Source organism: Micropterus dolomieu, linkage group LG05 (assembly GCF_021292245.1).
Source record: "Micropterus dolomieu isolate WLL.071019.BEF.003 ecotype Adirondacks linkage group LG05, ASM2129224v1, whole genome shotgun sequence".
Classification (NCBI taxonomy): Eukaryota; Metazoa; Chordata; class Actinopteri; order Centrarchiformes; family Centrarchidae; genus Micropterus; species Micropterus dolomieu.
In genome coordinates, this window is record NC_060154.1 from 18,343,116 (window position 1) to 18,370,918 (window position 27,803).

General features: G+C 41.9%; 1 protein-coding gene across 6 annotated transcripts in view; it reads right to left on the reverse strand.

Moving 5' to 3' along the window:
* Positions 1-27,803, reverse strand: part of elavl4 (ELAV like neuron-specific RNA binding protein 4) — a 78,115-nt gene that overhangs the window by 34,759 nt on the left and 15,553 nt on the right. For all 6 annotated transcript variants that reach the window (XM_046048783.1, XM_046048782.1, XM_046048781.1 and 3 more), the window contains 2 exons: positions 8,838-8,924; positions 4,429-4,675 (listed from right to left, as the gene is read on the reverse strand). In XM_046048783.1, coding sequence (XP_045904739.1) covers positions 4,429-4,675; positions 8,838-8,840 — 250 coding nt within the window. In that variant the 5' untranslated portion in view covers positions 8,841-8,924. The remainder of the gene's footprint in view (positions 1-4,428; positions 4,676-8,837; positions 8,925-27,803) is intronic.

A 27,803-nucleotide genomic window follows, 5' to 3' on the forward strand; every position in this document is an offset into this window, starting at 1 on the left:
AAAAAAATGATCCCAAAAAATGACTTACTGACAAGGATCAATTCCACGTCTGTGTGTGTGTCAGTGTGCACGCGCATGTGTAGATGTTTGTAAGTGCTGACTCAGAATATTGCAAAGTCCACATAAATGTTTCCTAGCTCTCCTTAAGGATATGTGTTTTTTTTCATCTCAGTAAGGAGCTTCCATTGTTACTCAAGGTGTGAGCTTTCAGACTGGTATATATATACTGGTAAATATACATTCTGCTTCCTTTAAAAGAAAGAATGAACAAAAAGTACCTTCTATAGTGCACAGTGCTTGTCAGTAGCATTTGTATATGTAGTGTCCTCTCTACCTGGAACTCACTACAGCATACACAATTGTTTCAAACAACGAAATGCTTAATTTATGTTCTCTTTTAGAGAACACAGGCAGACAGGCAATTCACAGGTGGAGGCCTGGGGCTTATGTGCAAGTATGTGTGGGCTGCAGATAGGTGCGTGTAAGCTAGCCTTAAATAAAAGATTAACCTGCATGTCCCTGCCGTGTTATGAGAGCACCAGGCAAAGATAGTTGTGCAAGCAGGCGGGCAGGAAGGTAGGCAAGCAGGCAGGCGTGTGGGGAGCAAGAAAGACACCCAGAGGTGGCTTTTCTACCCGCTGAAGTCAGCCACGGTGACAGACGAAGCTGGAGTGTCTACGCCTGCCTGCACCTACCCGAGCCTCATGCCACACTGGTATCATTGGAGCTGACAAGAGCAAGTCCACAGGAAGCTGAGAGGACACTGAGGACCTGTCTGTCTCTCCTACCTTTGAGAGGCTCATGTGCTCACACCTCGTCAGCAAACACTTATAAGTCACAGGTTAGTCAAGCCATCAACACTGATGGGAAACGTATCACGAGATGGAAGCAAGCAAATACTGATCAGTGGTAGCTTGTCTGCGTTTGAAAAAGTAAAGTACCAAACAACACAAAATGTAACCACTCATGCTTGGTATGTATACCAAAAGACTGCTTGAATCACTGAATTCATAGGAGGAATACTTCAATCTTGCAATGATAAAATATTGAAACTACGGTACTATCCAAGTACATTTTCAGTCAGTGAATTTATTATTAGTATTCACACTGCATAATAGAATACGAAGACCTTAATATTCCCATCAATATGAATAATATGTAGCTACAGAACACTAACTATCCTCAAGACGCTACAGCTTCTTACTGAAATTTCAACATGGTAAAAATATCCTTCCCTCCCTCAGTCAGAAACCTGGAAAATGTCTAATTGGCAGAAGTAGATTTTTCTTACATGTTGTCGATTATTATTGATATTTATGACAGGCGAGAAAGTGGACACGTTTACAGTACATATTGGCCTCAAAAATGGCTCTTCCCACCATCCTTCTCTTTCCCTCTTGCAAAATGAGCTTAGTCTGTTAATGATTTGGATGACTGTTAGAGAGTATAAAGCCTCTTGGCATTCCCTGCTGGAAGAGGGGATCTGTGCTTTGTTAGCCTAAAAGTTTGCACGAGGAAACTGCACCCATGGGAGAGCAAAACAGACATACACCACAGGGGGAGATGGAGGGAGGGTAGGATTTATTTATAACTTTTTGCGTTGATGCTAAGTCATCAGAGAGACATTGTAGTGCAGAGCAGAGAAGTACCCTAAATGCATTAGAAATGAGTGAACAAACATTTCTACCTCTTTCACATTCCCCATTTAGGACCCGAGCAGTTTTCACAGCAATTCGGTTCATTTTTAAACTCTCTCCAAATATCTGCTGTTAGCTTGGTTGCTCACTGCTGCTTGGCAAATCACACTTAAGGGGAAAATCGGGTGGAAAGAGAACATGGTGATGGTGATGATGATAGCATGTGGTACCCCAGTGTTATTTTTGTACACACTATCCTCCATTATCCTGCTGCATCTGACTCTCAGGCTCCATTTTGAGGCCCATTACAGTGGAAGAGGAAGATGGTCCTGAAGAGGAATTGTAGAGCTGCAGGATATGCTTCAAAGAACGAGAGAACAGAAGGAGGCAGGAATGGCTGGGCTTACAGTGAAATTTTTAATCGCTATTGGCCTTTTGGTTTAACTTATTATTACAGGAAATCTGATGCTGCGAGTATGTTTGTGTATATATCTGTCAATGTGTGTGTTTACTCTCCTCGCCTTGCCTACTATCCAAGAATGGCTTGGTGATCCAGGCTGCCTGCCTGCCTGGTGCTCTTTAATGAGATTATCAGGAGAAGAGTGTCAGTAAGTAGGATCTAAAATGAAAGCCATTATGGAGCATTATCACAGAGCCGCACCACCCCAATCCACCCCCCTCCATCTGCTGTAAGGCCACCCACACAGCCACTACGCCCAGATTACAGCCATGATTAGCGCCACGAAGTGCTGCTTAATTTAAACACCTCTGGAGAACATGTGGCACTTTGCTGCATTGCTGAGTCACAACACTTGAACACACACAGAGGGTAGAGATGGATTTCTCCTTGTAGAAGACAACAAATGGTTCTCTCAAACACTTGACTGGTTTGATGTTGGATTGTGAGCTTGTGTACGCGTGTGTGAAATTCATTTTTCATTTCATTCTTTACATGTGTGTCCACATTCAACACAGAGCGCACAGCCTGTTGTATCTACACCTACCTTTGATCTTTTCGCAGTATGTCAACAGTCACGTAAACTGCCTGCTTCATCACATCTGGTTCTCTTAACAAATATTTTATTATTCCAGCCATTTTACCATTATTTGACTATAAAGGCAAACATGGCTTAATAATAACAACATAATCTTAAAATATATGGTTTGTAGACTAGAGTAGGGATGCAACGATTACAGATTTTGTTGGTACGATTATTGTCAGAGAAATAATCACGGTTTCACGATTATTACGATTATTATGCATTAATTAATTTCACAACACTAGTAATGACTTAAGTTTATTTTTAATATTTAATGACATTAACAATTATATTTCTATAATATGTAAGTATTATAGGAAGGAGGAATATTAACTTTTATCCACAGAGGGGAAATTGTTACAAAGGACAATAAACTGTGCTGTTGCTGTCATCAACTCTCATCCATATATGTTTTAGTGAAAATGCTAGAACGAAATTGAGTGCAGAGTTAACTGAAATGCAGTTAATTGGTAGCCTATAGTCCTGAAAGTCTATAAGCTCCTGATGTATGTTAGTGTTTTACACCTGGCAACATTTTCTCACCACAGACAGGAGAAGACAACATGATGTAACGTTAAATGTTCAGTGACTGAAGGTCTTGAGGGGACTACGTTATTCCATAAAGGCCCTTTCAGAAAAGAAGCGATCTGCACTCCATGGAAGCTGCTCAGCACCAAAGTTCAATCTTGACCGCAGCATGCGCGCAAGCTCGCCGTGCGGTGCACGTTGCTCGACGCAGCAACAAACCAAGCCATTGAAAATAATGGGCTTCATAGCGCAGCGGGGCTGTCGTTAAGGTGGGTCTGAAAGTTTACACCTGTTTTGTTTGTTTACGTTGCACTGAAAGCTTGACTGTCACCGCTACGGCATCGATTGTAAGTGACACGTTTATATTTGATTTCCCACCAACTTGCTACGTTATTCAATATAATGTATTAAGCCTACCTTTACTTGGGCGTGCAAAGCTAGGTGGTCATCCCGCAGGTGTTGCATCAAGTTTAATGTAATTATTTGCTCCTTTAGCACGAACCTTTTAAACGGCAAGTTTTTGAACAGGTGATCCGTCATCTTCAATAACGCCCTGGTCAGTCTGAGTGTAGCCTACCCGAAATGCTCCCACACTGCCGACTTCAGCCGTTTCTTTGGTGGAAATAAAGCTTCACAGTTTGGCCCCTCTGCCATAGTTTAGCCAGTGTACAGCAGATTCTGATAAGCACGACACTTACGCTGGTGCACCGCTACTGTAAATTTGTTTTTGTTTTATGCAAGTTGCCACAGTTTCGTTCCGTGCAACAAAACCGCTCGGTGTAGCGGAGCCTTTACGATTAATTAACCGTGACGTTTTAAAGCGCGGTTAATAGTGAAATCCGGTAATCGCTGCATCCCTAGACTAGAGTATTATACGTTAAAAGTAATATGATGTAGTGAATAGGAGGTCCAGTCTCAGGATCAGGCCAGTTAAAGTAATCAGAATACATAGCAAGCATCTAAATCCCTTCCAAGCTCTAAGGATAGTAGCTCACCTTTCCCTTTCCTCTTTCCTTTGGAGAAATTCCCTTTGTGCACCACCACATCATCACACAGTATACTGCATTATATCATAATATTTCCCTACTTCTACTATCATATCGTCATTGAAAGCCTTTTGACTTTGTGATTTCATGTTTTAAGCAGATTACATTCTTAGTTTATGAAAAGTTGGTAATTATGGAAACAAAAGCAGTACAACATAAACAGTCTCCATTCTGTACCTGTGATCTTGTCGCGAACTAGCTTGCAGGACTCAATCTCGCCGATGCTACCAAACAGGCTGCGGAACTCCTCCTGGGTCATGTTCTGGGGCAGGTAGTTGACAATGAGGTTGGTCTTGCTGTCGTCATTTGATTGGCCAGTCTGCATGGGCGAGGGGCAGCCGCGACTGTTGGTGGTCGGCCCGTTGGCTGTGTTGCCTCCTCCGCTGGGGCCATTTGTCACTGGAGCCTCCATGTTACTGATGATCTGGAGCAGGGCATAGAGGAGGAGGAGGAAGAAAGAGGGAGAGAACCATAGAGAGAAAAGGCAGAGAAGACGAAGAAGAGACATAGCATTCATTAGCAGAGGCTTCTGTACTTTATTTAGCAATGTGGAGCCATGAATATTTAGCAAGGCAAACAAGATTCTGACAGAGTGATTATTTTCAAAATTATTTTTCTGAAAAGCATCACTTTTGTTGCATTAAGGGTAAATTAACAATCCAGGTGAAATGTCTGTTTTAAATGTCTATTTCCAGATACAGTAAAAACACATCAGGTGTTCAACAAGCTTTGTACATATAGAATATCACTCATTTGGTATTGCAATTAATTATTGCCATTCTAATTGACAGGGATTCAAATGTTCTAGTGGTAGTAGTAGAACAATGACATTTCACAAAGTTTTTCTCATTTTTGATTAGGGTTATTCAATGAATTTTTATATTATTTGGGTAATATGTATGGGATTTTACAAGATTTTGCATTAATGTGAAGAAGTACTTTGATTTTTCAGGTATTTCCTTAAGTATAAGCACTGTTTAGGACAGTAGTGACAGTCAGTGACAGTAGGCTTTTATTTGTGAGCAGTCATTCTGTCACCAAATTGGTGAAAAACATTTGCCTCTCACATCACATTGTCTGTATCACTAATATGGAACAATCTAAACATTTAGTGAACACACTGCACACAGTACATTTCACATCTCTAAACATTGAGAAATACAACAAACACTAAACACAGAGAGGATAAACAGCTAAATATTCATGAACACAGTAAGAGGCATCTCTAAATGGTTCTCTGATAGCTGCTGAGATTTGTGGGAGGGGGCACCAACAGGGGCAGCCCTTCAGCTAGTTATTTGACTGCTGATGCTGCTGCTGTGAGAGAGAGAAGTTTACGTTTTCATATCTGGTCTTGCAGAGCACCTCAGGATCAAAGTGTTCAAAAAGGAACTGTGCGCTTGGTGTAAGTGTGAGACAACATCAGAAAAAACAAGAGGGTGAGAAGGAGTAAGAGTCAAAAGTAGGAGGAGGGGGGAGGTAGTTTGCACTTTGCTTTTCTACAAGAGCACTCCGATCCATATTTAATACATGCGCTTATTCTAAGCAAACATTATTCTCCAACAAAAGCAATGTGTGAAGTGAAATTCATTTGCATAAAGAACATTTGTTTCATCAAATTAATGGCTTTTGTTGCGTATATGTGTGAGTGTGTGTGAGGGGGGTGTCAGTGTTTCACAAATGGAAGGAGTAGAGACAACTATATCTCATCACTAAATGGTGGGAAGATAAAACTGAAAAAAGAAGATGGCTGCACTGTTACAAAGGTATAGAGCGCATTATTCTGTTGTGACTCATGCTCGACCAGACCAGGAGTCACTTGGTTTATTATCTTGTGAACATCCTGCAGTGTCCTCTTGCAGTGATAATAGATCCTGCAGTTCTTGTATCATATGTATGTGTTGTGTTTTCTTACTCAATACATTACTGTTAGTACCAATAGTGACTATGATTCTGCATAAAGGGCTAAAGTGGACTTTAGCAAATCCCTGGAAAAAGACCACCACTATGTCCAAGCCCATTTAAGCACAAACTCACAAGTTCCCATTATACTGCTGCACACGCAATGTAATGACCTAACACGCTGAAACCCAAATTAAGATGCAAATATTCTTTAATCTGATTCAATCAAATTTTTAAAGTCATCGCTCAGATCTCTCCCTTCCCCCTGTTCAACCATTCAGCTCTCGGTCTATTTTTAACTATTCTTAAGAACACGCAGACAGGCTGCACTTGGAAGCGGGGCTGGTTTTAGCAAGGGAGGAACAGCACACAAGTCGTATTTCACTCTATTTCTGGATTATCAAAAGACTGGACCTGCGTTCTAATAATATAGCTCAAAGCAGAATTTAAAAATTTCCCAGTTTGTCCAGAAATAGTTTCCAACACCATTTTAGACATTTACTTTAATCACTTTACTCTTATCTAACTACCTACATGTAGTGGTAAGCAGAGATGATGATAAATGAAACAGCAGGCAAACAAACAGCTCCTTAGTTACCAAACAAATACCACCAATATATGAATAATAATATCAATATACTAAATAATAAATAAAAGTGGTATTTATTCAGAATGATAATTCATATTATTTTCTGCTGAAGACTGCTATTATCTACTTGCTATCAATGTTATGCAGCACAACTTATTACAAGTAACATAAATGTGAGATTAATTATATTACTGTAATTATTCATTACTATATTTTTTTTTTATTTATTGGCTTCCTGAGTTAAGTGAGTTCAAGTGGGTTCAAAACTGTTTTCTGGGTCACCATCAAAAAGATGACTAAGAAAGTCAAACTGTGTGCAGTCCATTTGAATGTAAAGCTCAGAACAGCTACAAAAACACATGGTCTTTATCCGAGTCCTCAAAACTGGGAATATGTCTATCTCAAAATAACTAAAGTATGCCTAACAATGCCATGGCACGGCACACGAAGGCTAACATGGGTTGAATCATCAATCTTTTTTCTGGCACTAGGAAGACCTTCTATAAAAGGCTGTAGTTTTATTTCATCGTTAGTGTTCTTTTCCACGATCTAAGTGTTTAGGAGCAGCACCAACAAAATGTCAGTCTTGGATCTGCTTCCATCCTCTCATTTTATACACACACACACACACACACACACACTTCCATGCATTCACATTCAGTGGCATCTGCAGTGAGTGGAAGAGCACATACTCAAACACACACACACACACACACACACACACACACACACACAGAACAATGGTCCAAGCCCACAGCAGAAAACAAACAGACAGGGAGATGTCTAAAAGCTCTCAAGATGAGAGCTGCATGCAAATTGTTCTTTTGACAGTATCCTTTCCTACTCACTCACCACTCTACCACAACAGAGATACAGAGACAGATCGAGTAAGGCAGAAAGGGAGAGAGAAAGAGGGAGAGCAGAGAGAAGGAGAGAATAGTATCTAGCCATAACAGAGTTGATTGGAGAGGGCCTTATTAAATCTGTTTACATTCCCTGCTGGGCTCCATTCTGTCAGAGAGACTTTCAACTCCATGGGACGTTTTCTGAGGAGTTTTTACACCAAAATGGCTGCCGCTAATTAACAGGGACCTGCCGAGTCCCAGTGGCCAATTATATTCCTCTCCTTGTCCCTGCCCACCAGCATTTGTGCTGCTCAGCAGTCCACTTCATGTTGGTTGTGAACACTCTGGCTGCCCCTGCTCTCCCACTGTGGAACCTGGTACTGTGGACTGAACTCACTGCATGTCCTGCTGACTTGGTGCAACACACAGCCCTCTCAAGCTCTCAGACTCAAGATGCAGCTTCTTTTACTCCAAGTTATAAATCTGCTCATGTAGGAGGCATAGTCAGCACTGGGATTCTAACTAAAAGTAATACATGTAGACTGTAGTGTGCAGTTGTTGGAAACATTTTATACAAATGTGTGAGATGGTGTAAGAAGAAAACAAGAATAAATGGTTATTGTTATAAATTGAAAGATACTTGATGGTCATTCTTAAAACTGACATCTTAAGAATGATAAATCAATTGGCTTCACTCAAACAATGTTGAAGCTACAGTTGCTATGAAGCAAAGTGCATGGGAGGGGGCAATTCATTTGTGATTTCTAATGATTGCTCAATCAAGGAGAAGGTGGGTACAGAGAGAAATTACAGTGGTAAGCAACATGAGTAATTTTTTATGTCTTTAAGGAAGTAGAGGTCCATCAGAAATGGCCGCTAGTGCAGCTTTGCATGTGTTAATGAAGGCTACACAATTAATTTGAAACTGGTTTAGTATAAATACAAACACATCAATATGTACTTGTAAATTGAAAAACATGTAGCCATAAGTGTGCAAATATATACAATGTATGAACACGTCAGCAGCTGAATATTGCTTTTCGCTCTCAACTTCCTCTACCATTGCAATCCTCCTCCTTCCCTCCGTCTATTGTCCCATCGATCAATCTCTGCTCCAGTTCCAACTGTCTCAGTCAGCAGCATCACCAACCAGTGTGTATTTATGTAAACACAGTACAATATCAGATCATATTACTTCATGGGTGTGTAAAATAGCTGGGCCATCCATTTGGCAGCAGAAGTCTCCTTACCATCTTTGGCTGTGTCAGCAATCCCTTCTCTGCCCAGCCCTGGAGCTGTGGGAGCTCTGCCTGACGCCACTGTGTCTCTGTCGACCCCTATGGAGCGGAGCACAGGGAGGGAGGGACGCACAGCCCACCGTCAACATCATACACTCACTTTACAAGGTTAGGGTTGTGGTGGGATTTGGGGAGTGTGGGAGGTTTAGGGTGATGGGGGAAATGGCGGCTCACTAGAAAAATACAGTTACACCTTTACAGTCATTCCACCAGTCAAACTAAAACAAAGACAGGTGGCTCAGGATTTTTGTTTTTGGCTGGTGTGACTGGTTGAGAGGAGTGATTTGTCATTGGGGAAGAATACATTGGGGTGATGATTTTGAACAGAATGACTTAAAATGTTGAAATATTGCTTCATGTTGAAATTGCCAAGATAGAAAAGTGGGTAAAGATATTATTTCTTTAGTTGTTTCAATCATTTTAGTGGATTAAATAAAATTTCATGTGTGTGTTGAAGCCAGCAGATTGGTGTGGTGACTGCAATGACCTTGGCATAGTTTATAATGAGGGTTTCCCTCTCTGTGGGTAAACAAGCCTGTGGTTGAAGAGACAGAAATGCCACAAATGAGCAGGAAGTCTGTTCACTAGCTCTCCAGAACAGGGGGCTCAAATGCCTCCAGCTATCTATGGATGCTACAAGCAGCCAATTTAGCAGGAGAGGAGGAAAAGAGGAGGGATGACCTCTGCCTTCATTTACTCCTTCAGAGAGATGAAGAGAGGGAGTGAGGGATCAGATGGCTGAGTAATGGGGAAGACACTTCCAATACTTCAAAGAAAGGGAGAAACAGAGGTGGGGAAGGAGAGAGAGAGAGAGTCTGTACATGTTCTGTTGTCAATGTGTCTTGTAAACTTAGGCAGGAATGCATAATGGAGGTCTAAATGAGAGTGAACTGTCAGCTTGAAAGGGAAGAGGAAGATACAGAGGGGCAGAGAGGTCAGGGTAGAAAAAGAGGACAAGGTGTATTGTTTCTGCAAGCTGACAGGTAATGGTGAATATTGAGATCTTTTGGGGATGATCATATAGAGATATCAAGTTGAGCCACCTTTGTTTTAGTCTGGTGACGGCCAAAGGGTTACTGTTGAATTACAGTTATATAAAATATAAAAACACTTTCTATTTTATAAACCTGACTGGGAAAAACTGGTTAGAAGAATGAAGTATTTTTGTTAAAATGATCAAGCTTTGAAATTCAACCTCATACAGGGGTGCCAAAGCCAGTGAGGTGTATTTAAAACCATATGAAAGACCATAGAGTGGACAGTGACAGGGGTAGCTACACCACTGGGGCTAAGGTGTCCATGCTAGCTCCAGTTTAAAGCCACCACATACAGTATAGTAGACATCATATTGTATATCCTGCTGTTAAATGTAAAGTTGAAAAGCTACCCTGAAAAAAGAAATTGTTAGGCAGAGGTGAAACATGCAATATACTTTTCACCCATTCTGCAAAGCTGTCATTTTACACACTATGTCAGTGTGAAAACGAATGGTGTGTCGCAGCAAGCAGACAATGCAGTGTAACTGTAGCATGTACAAATATGGTGATATAAATGTAAGAAGCAGCAAGCAGATGTATATGAGTCTCCATTTCAACAGCCTACATATAGTGCAAGAGTGTAAGAGAGCATAATGTCGGCAAAAGGTAATATTACATTTCTCAGTGCATTTAAGTCTCTGCATCCCATTTTTGAAACACTACTCAGTGCTCAATATTCAATGCTCAACCATTCGATAAAACACACACACACACACACACACACACACACGGCACATACACCCAATTTAATCTTTCTTCATATTCTCGCTGTCCTTGCTTTTATCACATGAACACACATGTGCGTCTCCTGATAAAATCTCAAATAACACTGGAATAAGGGTGCAATGCAATTACATTCACCAACAATTGAGATGAAAAACCGCTCATGGATACATTTTCAATTATTCAGGGAATACATTTCAGTCGGTGCTCAGATGCTGGGAAAACTTATTATATAATCAATACACTCTATAACGCCATTAATATTTGATGCCACAAAAGTGCTTCCTGTCTCCTTGGGCTCCCGGCCAGTGGTGTCTGGGTACTGCAGTCAAATAGGACGAGCCTTATCCGCCTACAGCAAGGAAGGAGAATAAACATTTGTTTTCCTCTAACAGTTGAAAGTACCAAAGGAACAGGCAGCTTTCTTTTAGATTTACTGCAACTATAGTCTTTCTTCCATACTACGCACAAAGATTATGTCTGTCTCTCATGCTCCACAGCCCAATGTCACTTATGGCACAAGCTAAAATTTAATTGACCAAGGACTTTTTGTCTTCCTTTCCTCTCCTTGTCGCCGCCATCACTCTGCTGCTTTTACACCATAAAACTACCACTTTATATTGCTGCAATGGTGCATGCTTCCCTCCCCCATCTCTTATAGAGCTTAGACAATCAATTTACCCTGACTTGGCCAGGATAGATGGAGGGTATAGAGACTGCGGACTAGACAGTATGCTGCAGGATCCCTACACTGATAGACACATTGCCTGGCAGCTAGAAAATGGAGCCAGCATGCAACCATCTGACTTGCTAGACTTCGCCTCACCATCTTGCATCAGATATTATTTTTGATTTCCTTATGCATCTTATTTTTTATTTTTTGAACATTATTTGACTTGAAAAAACAGGATGACATAAAATGATTTGACAGAAAACATTGCCTTATTCTAATCTGTTGTCAGCTGCAGACACTTCAAGACACATATATACATCCAATCCAATGCATCAATCCCGCTACCGTAAAGCAGCCACAGCTGATACTGCTATATTCAGACTCCCTCTTGGTCCCCCAAAGTGGTACTGAATTGGAGTTCCTATCAAACTGACTGAGACACAAAGAGATTAATACGACTTTACCATCTCCGCTTCTCGGCCAGTCAAGTTCCCTGTAATGCTCTCTGCGCTATTGATTTTTATTTTTCTCTCTCCTCTCCCTTTCTTCTTGGCTGTCTCTCGCTCGCCGTCTCTCCACCTCCACCAGCTTCTTCCGAGCTCTGAAATGTCCTGCAGGTCAGACGGATGCTGGGCCGGATCAATCAGGGAAAGTAATCTGGGACGCCTTATGCACGCAAGCACACACACACACACATCACAGATACTCACCAACACACACACACACCCCTCCTCCATTGCACTCTGGCCTGCCTGCCTCCAGTCTCATCGATCTGCATCTACTTTACCAAATGGATTCTTCTCGTCTTCTATCCTCCTCCTCCACCTCTTTTCTCGCTGTGTGACTTGAAATAATAAATGTTCCAGACCGTGCAAGACGTGTACGTAAGCAATTTTTCATTTAACTTTGGCTTGACTTTTTTCCCACTCTCTTCTTTCTCTTGTGATGTTTCAGCCTTTCGATGAGATCGATGTAGCTTTTCACACACGGTCCCTCACAGCCTCTTACCTCTCAGGTAATCAGCACATACTTGTGTAAGGTCAAAGATCAGGAGATGACAGGATACGGCCTATTGCAGAGGGGTATGTCAGACATATATAATATATATATAATAATAATCTCAAGATTTACATACAATTATAGGATGAGTTTTGGCAAAGATTCTCATTTTCAAAAGTTATATATCTGATGCATTGTTCAGTTTCACTTGCCTCTGAAGGCTAAAGAGTCTGTCACAACAAACGTTTTGCCACATTTAAATGTTCATAATGTTCACCAAAGTGATGTAACGTGTTCTACTCTATTCAAATTTACTTATTTTTAATCTAAAACTTTTCTCAAAAACAATTTCCCGCTGCTTTGTGGGCAGAAGAGACATAACATCCTTCAGGGACAATGACTGAGGACCTGCAGTGCTCCATACATACATACACTCACATTCTCACTCTCACATACACACACACATGCACACACAGACAAAACACACACACACCACAGTCTCCTTTTCTCAGCCAAACTGTAGGCAGAGCTGGAGCCATTTGTCCACTGGCTGAATCCCAACTCTGCACCAACGCATGCAGAAAATTGGTGAGCATCTTGACTCTGGAGATGACACTTCAATTTGTGCAGCTCCAGTGACTGGTGCTCTGCAGTTCCTCCCTTGTGGGGGTGTGAGATCAGCTGGACACCTGCCTAGCTATTTGGCTGAAGCCTGGAGCACTGGGACCAGGCCTTGGAATTGAAGGCCTGGCCTTGCCTGTCAGCAAGCAGTCCCTGTCCCTCTGCCCCAGCCCTAGCTTGGCCTCTCAGGTCCTCGTCACAGTTCCCCTAGTTTCACTGCTGTGCCAGGAACAGTCCCTCGCATGATGCCCCTGACCCCTATTTCTCTATCCAATCCTCAACTGCAAGTCAACGCAGAGATATCAGCCCAACAGCAGTCTTCCCTTGAACAGCATCAAATCCCCATCAACAGCTTGCCAGCCTTTGTTCCAGTTCTAGCTGCTGCAGCCAGCATCTCTGCTCCCAGCTCAGTCAAATCAGCAAGATGTCTCTGCTGTGCATCGCTGTCTGTCCTGCTGTAATCCCTGGGTGTGACGGATGAGAGTGATCACTGTCGAAGCCCTCAGCTACATTTTGATGGATTAAAGAGGCTAAATCATCGACTCATCCCCTACATAGGATTCTACCCTTAATTAAATGTCATTAATGTGGGTAAAGGTTTTAGTGGTGATGATATCTATCTAACACATAGGGCCTATTCAGTAAGTATTAACCTTGTTTCTGAGGATGGCAAGCACAAAAGACACATTGTGAATAAAAAAGGGGGTGCAGGAGAGACAGGGTTCTACAATACAATAGGCCTGCATCATGCCTGTCATTTAACATGACATAGAAGGTTGATCCTTCCCAACAGGGCCCGTCCCTTTTCTCTTTCTGTCTTCCTTTTTTCATAACACAAAAATTGTGTTTGCCATGACTATGTTAAGATGTAATCTGGTTACTTTTACACATAATAATATAAGTGACACTGCAACAGAGTCAGCACTGTGATGAAAAAAACAAACCCTGCACTACTCTGGATTGCATTTCAGGGAATAGCTTGCATTTCCATGCAGTGCTCATTTCCTTGTTGAGCTGAAGTTGCTGTTAGCTGGGTTGGGACAGAGGACAGAGGACGCAGAAACAGACAGTGAGGCAGGGAGAGCAGGCTGATCTATCTGAGTCAGCATTATGTGTCATGAGCAAGGACACCACCTCCACAAGTAGCTGGCAGGTGAATGCAGCCACGCACCTGTGCAGGCAAGTAGCCATTTTATTGGAGCTGTCTCCTATCTTTAGCAAAATACACTAAAATACACTTGTGCGTGCATAAACAAAGATATGCAAACATGCACAAATGCACACAGATTTACTCAACTACCCAACTACACACCTCTACCGTGCCCACCTGCATGTTATCAGGTCAGAAATAAGCAATTCAGCAGTGTCATGCTTTTGCGACCAGCTAGAAAATTTCTCGCTTGCTCAAGCCTATAGTCACACTTGTATATATAAATACTGGCTAAAGTAACTGTCCCATAAGGGGTCTCTAAGAATATTTTCCCCGAGCAACAGAAAAAGATTCTTGTACAATCCTCTGGCTGAACTCAATTTTCTGTATAATTCACAGTAGGAGTTCTAATTAAAACTGGTTTGAGGCTGGAAGTGGCAATATTGGCTTTGTTGAACAGGTATTTAAAAAGCTATAAACAGCCCGGAGGTACAGGATAAGAACAAAACCTATAGCACAGCACTTACACTGAGAACAAGGGAGATAGACGAACACTGGCCCGGCTGCTAAGGAGAGGCAGAGCTCTTCCTAATCTAATCACAGTTTCTCCCATCAGCTGTATCTTGGACAAAACCTGCCTGCATGTGTGTTTATGTGAGAGTGAGTGTGTGCGCGTATGCCTCGCAGCAAAGGCACAGAGCTAAATCATATAAACACAACCGACTGTTGTACTCAAGAATTCATTCCACGGCCTTGAGTACTGAGTGAGGGTGTGGCTGAGTGTATGTTGTGTGTGTGTGTGTGTGTGTGTGTGTGTGTGTGTGTGTGTGTGTACGCGTGTGCCTAGCTAATCTGGTTATTGATTTAGCTCTGAACCGGAGCTCATATAATCAAATAGCTGCAAGGGAAAAGGACAGCCGTCTGTCATCTGTCTTAATGAGTAAACAGTTTGATGGAGGCAATGAATAACTCGAAACTACATGTAGATGCAGAGGTTACTACATCACTGAAATGCTAAAATGTTGATATCTATCCTGTAGCAAATCTCCTGGCAACCTTCTGCCTATGTTGAGTGGTGTTATGAAATATCAAATGATGTCATTCGTCATATAACAGGTATCCTGCACTTTTTGTTTATAATCCTGGTGTCATTTGAATATGCAACTACATTAATCACCATGTAAAACATATTGTGACATATATTGTGAATATGCTGCGTATTTCCATCACTTTTCTTCGCTTTAAAGTTGCTTTGTACTAGTCATTACACAATCAATTTGGAGTTTGACTTGAGAATTTATAGTGAGACCGTCTTTTGTGAAAATCTAATCTCAGTGTAACTTGATGTGAGAGTGGTGCAATTTGGAAATGGCTTCTACTGCAGCAGGAAAAGAAGCTGTATGTGTACCAGTGCAGCTAACAGAAGAGGCCCGCGGCACACCAGCTTCACCATTAAGTGTGGCGTGCATTCAAACGAGCAGATTAATCCCCCCCCTACTGCCGTACATTGCAGAGTAATTGAAAATGCCCACAGGAGCCTATCTTTGCTCATATACAATGTGTGTATGTGCCAAGGAGGCAACATATAGAAGGCAGTGGCTGATTGCCATAGAAAATTCTGCAACGCCGTTTTAGTCTGACAGCATGTGCCGGAGAGCCATGCAGCCGTGAGATAGCACACATCAATCTCTTTACTGTTCCCATTTTCTCCCTCCCTTCTGACGTTTCTCTCTCTACCTCCCAATAACAACTTGACAGGTGCTGTTCGTGCCTGCTGCTGACGCTGATCAGTCCCGATAAGCGTCAGATATCACATTCCCTCCATTTCCATCTAGTTATAGTGTGTAGGAAGGACAGCATTCCTGTTGATTGGAAGGGGAATATGCACTGACTGTGAGAATCCATATTCCTGTTTGGAGTAACACTTCTATGATCACAATTACTCTCTTATTACCTGTGGTCTGGTCTCGCATGTGCTACATTAAAAAGGCAATGCAAACCTCTGATTGACAAGACTGCATATACTCTAATAATTCATGAGGACATGGCTTTTCCCTATATATGAAGTCTCTCATCTCAAGCATTATGATCTTTATGTCCAGTGTCCCCGATCTTTGTGAGTCACTGCCTACAATTGACTTGAAGATGGAACCTTCCAGATCCTCTCTCCTGCTGCTGTGGATTTTGCCAGTGTCTTGGTGCACTACATAGGGCAGCCTTTTTTGTCCCGTTAGTGTTGCTATTGATGAGATAAGGACAGGCTAGATGCCGTCGTGGGGTATGCTGTGTTTTCAGCCCCTAATGTGTCTATTACCAACCACAATGGTGCCATTTTGTAGCATGTTCAGTTGCATGTTCAATCTATAATTCATCGGGCTACAAAAATATATAAATGTTTAATATGTCAGAGGCGATGAGGCCTGTCGAAACGATGACCTTGAAACGTCCTTTAAACATCACACAGCAACAGTGCTGGGGCCAGTTAAGCTGCCAAAGCCAAACAACAGGCAACGTTCACACACAACCAGGCTCTCTCTCTCTCTCGCTCTCTCTCTCTAAAACACACACACACGCGCACACACTCACACACAGCCTGTCTGCCTGCTGATGCTTTCCACAGCTTTCTGTTCCCTTTTTTCCTGGGATGCAAAATGCAGATGAGACGAGTCAGCCGCTTGTGCACAGTCTCAGGAGAAACTGCCACTCAAATCCAAACATCTGTATGAATACCAAAACACACAGGGTACAGTGGAGGATGAGAGAAAGAGGGGGAGGGAGGAAGGGAGAGAGACAGAGAGTGAGAAGATGTGGGAGAGAGAGGATCGAGAAAGAATGAGCCGTAAAGTAGCTAAGAAAGCCAGTGTTCTTCTCTCCTTCTGTATCTTTGACTGAACAAAGAGCTATATACACATGAATACCTCTTTCCTCCCACTGTATTTTCCATCGGGATATTTATTCTGAAAAGCAGCGATGCACAACAAGGGCTCGGTCCTGTGTTTGCTAGTGGGCTGAGGCGGTAACACTCCCCAGCTGATTATGTGTCTGTCTGTAGCAGTTTGAGCTGCTGCCAAAGGAATTAGGTCTAGTATTTGTGAATGCTGCTCCCCTCACAGCAGAATGCCTTGCCATGCCTCTCAGATTTCTAGCTTTTTAAAAAGAGAGGGAAAAACATTTTAAATAAATGAAGGAAATCGCTGTGGAAGCCTATTAAATTTTCAACGTGACCATTTTGCGAGTCTTCATGTGTGTTTAGGCTTCACACAAAAGGAATATTTAAAAACCAAAGCGTGCTAATTGGGACAGAGATTGTTACAGCAGCTTCTTATTCAAACAGGCTTTTGGCTCATTAACTGCTTCCATCCAGCTTTTGTTTAAAGGAATGCGCAAAAGACTTTTAAAGACAATAAAATATTTTTGAGATATTTATACAGAGACTGTACCACTAAAATACTGATAGACTGCAAATTGTACAAACACACAAAATATGCCAAAACAATGGCAAACCTCTACTTCAACTATGTATCGTAGTAGTGTCATGTCACACACAAATCAAATCTTTACTTTGTAGCAGCAGCTATATTTTTAACCACCAGTCGACCACATCTATTAATGATTGGTCATCATATTAGTATCATGGCGTATATACAGACAGTATTTTGCATGAGAATAATTCACTTATTTTTCTTAAAACAGTATTACTAATGGACTTTTGCAGTTGTAACAGTTGTTTAATCAAAGCATAAATTAATAAACTAGTTTAAATAGTGTATTATTGTGGATCAGACCTTCCCTTATACAGTACGTAACTGTGCTTCGAGGGAGAACCTGGTGCCATTCAAGGGAAATTCAAACCACTCTAAACATCATTACGATCTGGGGTCAAAGTTAATGAAGTTAACGTGTAATTACAGCTGACTGACTAGTTTTGTCTCAGCCTCAGCGGATCCTTTTGTACAAGCCTGACTGGGAATGCCATTTACCTAAAGCTAGAGCAGAGACATGTACAGTAGCCAACACCTGAGAGAGAGACACACACACACACACACACACAAACAGGCCATTTACTGCATATTAATGAACAACTACACACATGAACTATATTATGTATACATGAACACAAATTTTGACAAACCATTTGACATTTCAACTGCAGCGTTGCACTCTGAATGGGAAAACATTAACAGCAGCACAGCCATGACTATGCACACGAAACACAAAGCATAACAATGCTACAGGACCTCTACATAACGAGTGTTTACCTCTTGTGCCTCTAAAAAGTCTATTTTATGAAAGCAAATATAAGACTGATACTGATACTATGTGCTGAGAAACAATGCACAACCAGCCAAGTCCAACTCACAACATGCATTATTCACTTCCACCAAAATGTATGTTTTTCTGCTGCTCAGTTAAACAATCACAAACTACTTTTTAATTAGCCATACACCATTTTGAAAACTCTTTCTACAAGCAAATAAACACACTGAGCCCACGAGAACAGCTTAAAGGCAGTAAATACAGGGTGCTTAGTTTTTTTTATTCTGTGATGAACATCTCAACAGAGCACTGGTCTGTCTCAGTTTGTTAGCTGCTAGTTTATCACAAGAGGTCTCAAATGGTCATGGGATGGTCTAGTTGTTTGAGCAATTTATTTCACAGCAGCTAAATGTTATACTATAAGAGTAAGTATGAAATGAGAAGGAAAGGAACAGTTTCAGCTTCAGTACTAATTATGGTACTTTTTATTTATTTATTTATTTATTTTTACAGTTTTTATGTTTTGATATTGACTGTGGCTAATCAAAAACATAAAAAATCTGTTTATGTAGCGCTAGCCAAGTTAAGCTTCTCTATCATGCTAACAGTAAGAGTAGTCTGATACTTCTACATGCAAAACAATTAAAGGTCTGTTTATCTTCATATATGATGTGACACACCAACCTGCAGGAAGCCCTAGAAAGTTAACGTTCAAGCATAGGAACGCAGGAAAGAAGATTAGGAGGCAATTGTTCCTATGTCTGAACCACTTCTCCTTCTCTTTCTCTCTCGCTCTCTCTCTCTCACACACACACACACACACACACACACACTCTATCTATTTGCTTTGTGTTTAATCAGGCTCTTGTTAACCATGTCACTCTGCATCTAGACACACGTCAGTCTCCCCTCAGATATACGCACTCACTCACACACACACAAACACACAGAACTGATAACACAGACATACAAAACACAGAACAGTCTATCTGGCCATTTAATTGATGAAGTGATGTTAATTGATGAAGTGATGCTTCTTTATGGTCCTGTAACTTTTACTTTCATTTTTATTTGCCACCTCATCATCTATCATTTCTTATTTGATGTCTGTGAATCACCTTCATTGTTCCAAGCACCTGTTCTTATCTTATATTTCTCTGATCTTCAGCTACATTTAAATCACTAAGCACATACTCAGTCGGTGCACTGTAGATAATAAATTCCTCACACACCCCTCCCTATTAGCATTGATGTGTAACCTTGGAGCTCATGGTGTTCTGCCTGAGGGTAATAGAGGCACTGTATGGTCGTGAGTGTGTGTGTGTGTGTGCTTGAAATGATGGCCTGTCTCTAGCCCATGTCCCCCACTGGTTCCCATCAGGAGGGTTCATGGTGCGCACTCAAATCTAATACTTTCAATACTGACGAACATTCGACTTTTTCACTCCCTCTCTCACTGTTCCTTTTCGTTCTCCTTTCATTGTCCATTTCTGTCAGCCTCTGTACCTAATGATACTAGCCCTATCTTTATATGTATATAATATAAACAATGTACACTTTTTCTATGCGTTCATGCCTGTCTTCTCACATCGTCAGTCATGTGTCCCAGGTGGGCCTCTCAATCTATGCACATACACTAGGCTGCCGTGAGTAGCCGTGAGTGTCCAGGGAGACAGCATGCCAGCTTGCGTCACTAGCCTAGTCACCAAACAGGGGAGTCGTCTTTGTTTCAATTAGCATTTTGAGTGCATCCAATGGAAAGAAGCCAACACGCAAACAATCAAACATTTACTTGCCGACAAATGAATAATACTTCCACTCTTCTTCATGCAAATATATATGTGAGTTACGAAGACAGATGGATGCACTGAGAATATAAAATAATGGTACTGACTCTGTAGTCAAAATGGTGACGCAGTACTGGTAATGAAATAAAACTGTGTCTTATATGACAGGTGGAAAACGATGGGAGGAAAAAATATGGCCGCTAGTTTTGTTAGCCAACCTCTCCTTCCGTTGCTTAGGTGTGATGGATGAATGGATAAACAGATGAAAAGTTAAAGTGAGTCTCAGGAAGCTGAGCAAAGCAGATGACTTGGTTCGCTTATTATGATGTCTCTCATGCCGACACCCATTCACAGAGCCAAACAAATAATTGGGAAAACATTGGCATAGTCACACACACTCATATGAGCAATGGGCTTGCAACTTAGAGAATGCACAGTATTACAGTCTATTGTAATCTAGGCATGCGTGTTAATGCCAACACACCTACTCCATCTTTCTCCAGCTCTGGCACAACACATGGACAACACAAACTCACACTGTGTACACAAGCAGCATGACGGATAACATGTCCACTCACATAATTAACTGGGACTAATTTGCATACATGATTATAAAATCCACAATAGTGCAGTTTCCCTAACATCTTACAGTAAATTCAGCATCAGCAATGTGCTTTCCATCTCCTCTGCAGTACTATACGCAGGTAAATATTTCAGAGTGGTGCAAAGGCAGGAAATGGGGGGGACACCTACAGCTTTGATTTCATCATAAAATGGGTGCTGTTCCCCGATTTAACCCTTCCCTCCTACTGTTTCTCTCCCCATCTTTCCTTACCTCTACTCCTTCCTCCACACCCCTCCTATTAGCATGATATCTTGCTCCGTCCTTCCATCTTTCTCCCTCTGTTTCTCAACCTGGCCACACACCTCACCAGTCTAACCCCCTCCTGTATCCTTCCTCCCTGCAAGAAGGAACTTCACATTCTGCACAGCAAATAGTTCAATAGTATCACTGCATTGCCTGTGCTAAAATAGTATAATACATGGGTGATAGTATATCTGCAACTACAACCTGCTCCAGCCACTGTTCTGCCCAAAATGAAATAATGGTTAACAATGTACCGTGGAGTATAGTGGCAGGCTGCCTTTAGCCTTCTTCCTTACCATCTTAAACCCATTCCACTCCATTTGGGAGATGCCCGCCGTTGTCTCAGCTCTCTCTCTCTCTCCTCACACAACAGCCACAGCAACGCCTAAGCAAAGAAAATCCCCTACTCTCTCTTACTCTCTTCCTGTCTTAGTCTCCTGATTTTTCTCTCTCCTTCTCACTCTGTCTCTCTTCGCTGTTTCTACCTGAGTCTTAGCGGCGAGCAGAGAGCAGCATACTAGAGGGCGTACGGAGCAAGCATCGCCTTCTTCCACAGATGCTGAGAGGAGAATGGTGAGCGTGGATGAGAGAGTGCTGGGCTGCAGCAAGCTTCCCTCCCTCCCACCGCCACCCGCCCAGTCCCTGCTCAGCTGGAAGTTCAGAGCCCGCCCACTCCCCCCACCCCACCGCCTCTCTTGCAGAGTCTGTGATTGGCTTCTTGGCTTGCCTGTCAGTCCTTGGCCTCACCTACCCCTCCCTCAGTGTTAACACCTTCGCTCTCTGGCTGGCTCTGAGCCCTAGTCGGCACACGCCAGCCTCAGCCTGGTTTGGCAGAGAAAAGGCTTTCTGAATCCCAGCAAAGCAATCAATCGCTGCTGAGGTCTGTGCTTGAGTGATCCGGGCAGAGCAGTGCGGAGCAGAGCTCTAGGAGAGTGATTGCAGCCTCCGGCACTATGGTAATAGGATGCCTGCGCAGCACTGTGTATATAAATTAGCTATTACTGGGTGCATTTTAAAATCCCCTGTACATTGGCTGTGTATACAGACTATCTCATTCTTTGATACACCCTGTCTCTTTCCGTTATTCACAAAAGACACACACACTTTGACACGTAGCCTACCTATAGTAGGTACTGATTACAGATTTGTCTTACAAAATAATGATTGAGCTATTTCAGGAATTTTGGATCAGACCTCTCTCTCTAAATAGTACTACAAATACTACTACAAATTGTATTAAATTAAATTGTCTGCTATGTTGATGACTCATAATTTGTCAGAATAATCGGAACGGACACGCACACAAATGCTGGGGCACACACCTGTCCATACAGATGTAGCCTATATGCGATACAGTTAACTCTTTAAATAGTCTAATTTATCTGTAGTAGGCTAAATCAAAAAAGGAAGGCGTAACAGAGGCTGTCAATGCATGCTTAAATAAATCAGTGCGGCGCTACCTGTCTGCCTGCTGCGGTACCCTATATGGTTACATTAAAATAAAGCCCTGCTGGTTGCAGAATGAAGGCACGATGAATGGACAAACTGGTACGAAAGAAAACCTGCACTCAACAATATTTACTCACCATGACCATTCTCGTGTCAAGCTTTTACGGGGTTTTACGGACTATAGAAGCCGGCGAAGTCAGCGAGGACAATCGGATGGAGTAGCAGCCGCGTGTTGGAGAGGATGAATGAACCGACGTGCTGGTGTAGTGAGAGAGTGTGCGTGCAGCCCTGTCATGCAAGAGGAAACACACACTATCGCGCAGTTTAGAAAAACTAAAACAAAACAACGCGGCCAGAAAAGAGAATCCACTTAAAGTGAAAAGAGTCAGAGAAGACACTCCTCTACCTTTCCACCCCCCAAAAGCCATTTATGGAATGTCCAGTCACCTCGCGCGCGGTTTCCCATTGGTTCGGGAGGCGCCGACGGGGCGGTGCGCTCGCTCGCGGGTGCGAGTGGAGGAGGCAGGCCCGTGTGGTTCACGGCGTAGGGAGTAAGGAAGCATCATACTAAAAGGTAGATGCTAAAGCAGTTAAGGTGACTTTCTCTTCGTGACTACACATAATTATCCTGTCGGTTAATAATTATGCATACATGCTGTGTACGCTTTAACTCGCGCAAGTAACCTTTGTAACCGTATAGGAAAGCAGGTTATCTGCATTGCTGCTGCAGTGTTTGAGTGTATACTCCCTGGTGTTATGCCATATGTGGATCTTCCTATGCTAAAAAAAAACAAGAGTTCCCCTCTCTCCTCCACAAGGGTCGGTGCATGTAAGGGGATCATTTCAGACTAACCAAAAATGTTATTTTTAAAGCTTTAACCTTGAAATATTTTTTCTAACTGTAGTCTAGTAGCCTATACACCATATAAGTAGCAGTGCACAAAACGGTCTATTGTTTTGAGGATTATAAAATGACTATTTGATCTAAATACTATCAAATAAGGATTTACATAAGGTATGTATTATTATATTTTAATCCTAAACACAGTTTATAAATCATGCATATTTATAAAGAGCTAATTCTCAATGCCCAGCAGCAAACCTGCCTCAGGTTGATTTTGTCCAGCTGGCCCCTATCTCTGGCAGACAAGAAGAGGGAGCTCTTGCTTCCTTTAACACCATTACCTGGCAGGCAGGAGTACTCAGCTTTATCTTCACACCTATACATTTATACATACGCATGTTGGCCCACACCATACACCATACACCGTGCACATAAGCATATTCATGTGCACGGACACACACACAAAATATATACACACGATAAATGTCTCACAAATGCTCCTTCTGCTGAAGATATAAACATGTAGACTCATGTAACTGACTTTTTAACAAATGCTGTTACGCTGGTAATATCTGGAATCAAAACACCACCAGTTTCCCGTCACATGATCATACCGTTTCCTTTGTTCTCAACACAGCAATTAGAGGCAAGTCAACTCTTATTCGCATGCTGGTTTGTTTCAATTAGCATTCAGCTGTGTGAGGCCTGGCAGAGCTAATGTATCTAGTGGGCTGCCATTAAGCTCAAAGAGATTTCTTTGTTCCAACCACCTCAAGACCTGTCCTGATACAGGGTCACACGTTTTTCCCCCAGATAGTCCACTTGCAAGTGATGATAATGTGGCACTAAAATGTTTTTGAAAATATTTATAGTCATGTGGAAGCCAAACTGACATTCAGGTCTCCAGGAAACCATCCAATGCAAATCAGATCCAGTATGAATACTGAATACTTTAAAGGTTTGGCTGGGTACACAGTCCACTGTAAACCCACATGTGAAAAGTGTATGATATGACCATACAACATGCACAGCATACAGCCTACCTACCTACACTTACATTTACAGTATGTTTATTGAACTGTAAATTTCAATCACAGACTCAAGTAGTTACACTAATCAGCTCCCAAATGAAACCATGGAAAATAATACCACAGGGAAAGAGGAAAAGCAGGAAGAAGACAAAGTGTTAGGAATAAAAGGGCCAGTTCTGGCGTGCAAAAAGGTAGCAGTAAACTAAAGCTCCCCAGTCTCTCCACTGCACCCCTGACCTCTCCACCTGTCTGGTTGATACAGCTAGCTAGCTAGCCTAGCGGAACCACGTGGCTGAATACTAACGAGAATCCTCACTACTCCTTCAATTAAGCCTGAGCAGTACTGAGGTGCACACACACACACACACACACACACACACACACACACACACACACACACACACACACACACACGGGAAGAAAGGCTGAAATGGGTGGCTATTGTTTCCAATAGAACAGAATATGCTGGCACTCGCAGTCTGGGGATTTGTACCGATCAAACTGTATATAACAAAAGTGAGGGAGAGTAAAGTAGAATGTAACACAAAGAAAGTGGATTAAAATAGAAGTGCATCTTTGTCTATTTTCCTTTATGTGCCTCTGTATCTCTTCTGCCAAAGAGCCGAAAGAAGCAAAATTTGCAGCTGAATTGTACAGTAGGCAACAAACCCTCAGTTTTCTGTCTATCTTTTATCCTTATGCTCTGACCTTTGAATTTAATAAAGGCTTTGAGTTGGATGGGAAAAAACATTCTCCACGTCACTGCCTCTAAGATTCTCCTCCCAACCGTGTTTTTATTGTTGCTTTTCAATTCCCTACTGTAAAGAATGGAAACTCAGATCCATGACGATGACTGAATCACAAATCACATCTCTGTTTTTTGTCTTTGTATGCAGTCAACTTTTAACTTTTAATGTGTTGAGGAAGTAAAATACTGGGTGCAAATAGAGGGTGATCATTTTCTTATTTCATAAAGGGCAGTGTTTTGAGGTTGTTTTCTCCCTCCGTAATAGGATCCAAACAACCTTTTCTCTAAATGGGAATATGATTTGAAAGCGAAAATAGTCTCTCACAGTTGACTTGCTCGGCGTGTCATTTCACTAAATTGCTCTACAGGACCATGGTTTTATAAAGCAATGAAAGTGACTGCCACTACTCAGTAAATTAGCTATAAACACAATCTGCTCATTGCAGTGCGTGGTGTTATGGAGTGTGTGTGTTTGCGTGCGTGTGTGTAGTTATGATATACAGACCCATACCAAAGACGAAACCATGTTGCTGCTATGTCCTAGTTAAAGGTACACATTGCGCATTATAATATTGTGTATGGGCAGATGGAGGGAGTGGTGGAGCTATTCTATCAAGGGCATCCATGCTGAAATACTTTACAGTCTGAATGTTAGAGATATTGTAGTGTATCTTGTGGATTTGGCTGTCTGTGAATAAAATGCAATACAGCACTGAATCATTGTAAAAATGTCAAAGAAGTAATTAAAGGTAATGACAAAAAAAGAAAAAAAGACTACTCTTTCTTAATGACGTTCCTGTTTTGTCAGGCTTTGCGAAAAAGCACATAGCATTGATTGGATGCATTATTTGGCCTTTTAAATGATGACTGATGCTAAATAGTTTTTGAGGAGGTAAATGATATTTCTCTCCTCTCACAAAGTTTTGAAAGTTAAAAAGCTTTTGTGGCTTCAACCCAGGAGGGCCCGCCACACTGTCAGCAATGTGAAACCCCATCTCACTGATTGGCTCTGGCTCACATCCATAAACACACACAGAGTCATGCACAACTGAATCCACACAAAACACAAAATTTTGGTTTATGAAGTGTGTCAGTCTGACACTGTGACTTCTGTGGAACTGGAGCTTTAAGGGCGGGAACCCAGAAGTGTGCTCCAGTCTGCTAATTCGGAAAGCAGAGAGCTGGCTAATTGTCATGAACTCCTCCTGCCCTGCTTCTCCACCCCAAACGCCTCCTAGCCACAGACCTTAATGGATTAACTGCAGGCTGGTGTTGTCTCTCTTACTCTCTTATTATTACTCTCTTATTTATGTATATATATATATATATATATATATATATATATATATATATATATCTCATGACTCATTCCAGTTCTCTTAGACCAACTTGTTATATCTCTGCCACGCCCTAAATGAAAAAAAGTAGTTTTTGTTGAATCTCCAGGTTTCAATATCCTGGTGGCTTGCAACTGCACAAGCACAATATACTCTGGAAGCAGCCAACACATAGTATCCTGATTACAAGTGTGAAAGAGCAGGCAAAGAATAGCACACACAGCATAGCAGGTTTGAATATGCAGTGTGCAGACAGTGATAATTGTGGGTGCTCTCGGTGTGAGTCTTGTTAACTGTCAGACGCAGTGTTTCAACACCTGCCTTATGTTTCACTCTGTATAATAAGACTTCTATTTAGAGGAGAAGCAAAGATGCCAGCAGAGGTGTTGCCTCAAAGTGCTGGAAGAAAATACCTTGATTATTAACAAGAGAAGGAAAACGTCTGTTTTGCAGCAAAACTTATCTTCACAATTGCTAGTCAGGTTCAGAGCAAAATAATGCAACCAAGTCATACAACAGAAAACATGCCTGTTCAACAACACTGTAATTGACGATGAAAACAGTATTTTAACAGAGCTACGGAGAACAACGCAATATTTATCGGGCCCGGTTGATTTCAATTCAAAATATCACAGCAGTCTATGCAGTAAAACAGCCTAATACATTTAATAGCCCAGAACACACTCCTCAATATGCTGCGGCTTACTTAGGCTTTTTATGATTTGCCCTTGAAGGATAGATTTAGTTGCTCTATTGAAGTTCTGGCAGTAGTAGCATCTTGCTGTGCTACTCAGACTGATGATCGTCTCTTTCCTGGCAGGTGTCCACCCTCTGCCGGTAACAATCAACAAATGAGAATCACAGCCTTCAACTTTCCTGTCTCCCTGCCCAGCAACAAACTCAGCATCACTGAATTCCAGACAACAGACAGCTATTAACACAATGCGGCTGTATACAATGGGCAGTTTGGATTCAGTTGACTTTTGTTGTTTGCTGTCAGTGTTAAGACCAGGGGCTTTATTTTCATGAATCAATGGCGCAGCACGGTGTGGATAATGATTTTTGGTAATTTCATGGTCAGAGGCGCACAGCGCACCTGCATTGCTGTTGTACGTTCAATCAAATCACCTCTTTGTCTTCAAAAGCAGGGCACTCTATGCCATGGTGCTCTGACAATTTAGTAATAGAGGGGAGCAGTTAGGAGTAGTTCTGCCAGAAAAGCTGCTAGAGGAGGAGGATCGCAACAACAGCAATTTATTTAAACCACTGAGAGCAAATGATGTTAAATTATCTTGGGATGACAGTTCACAGCCAGTCACTGAAATACTAAATGGGTGCAGATGAGAATAAAGGTCTGTGTACACTGAAAGAAAATCCCAGTTCACCTGGACTCT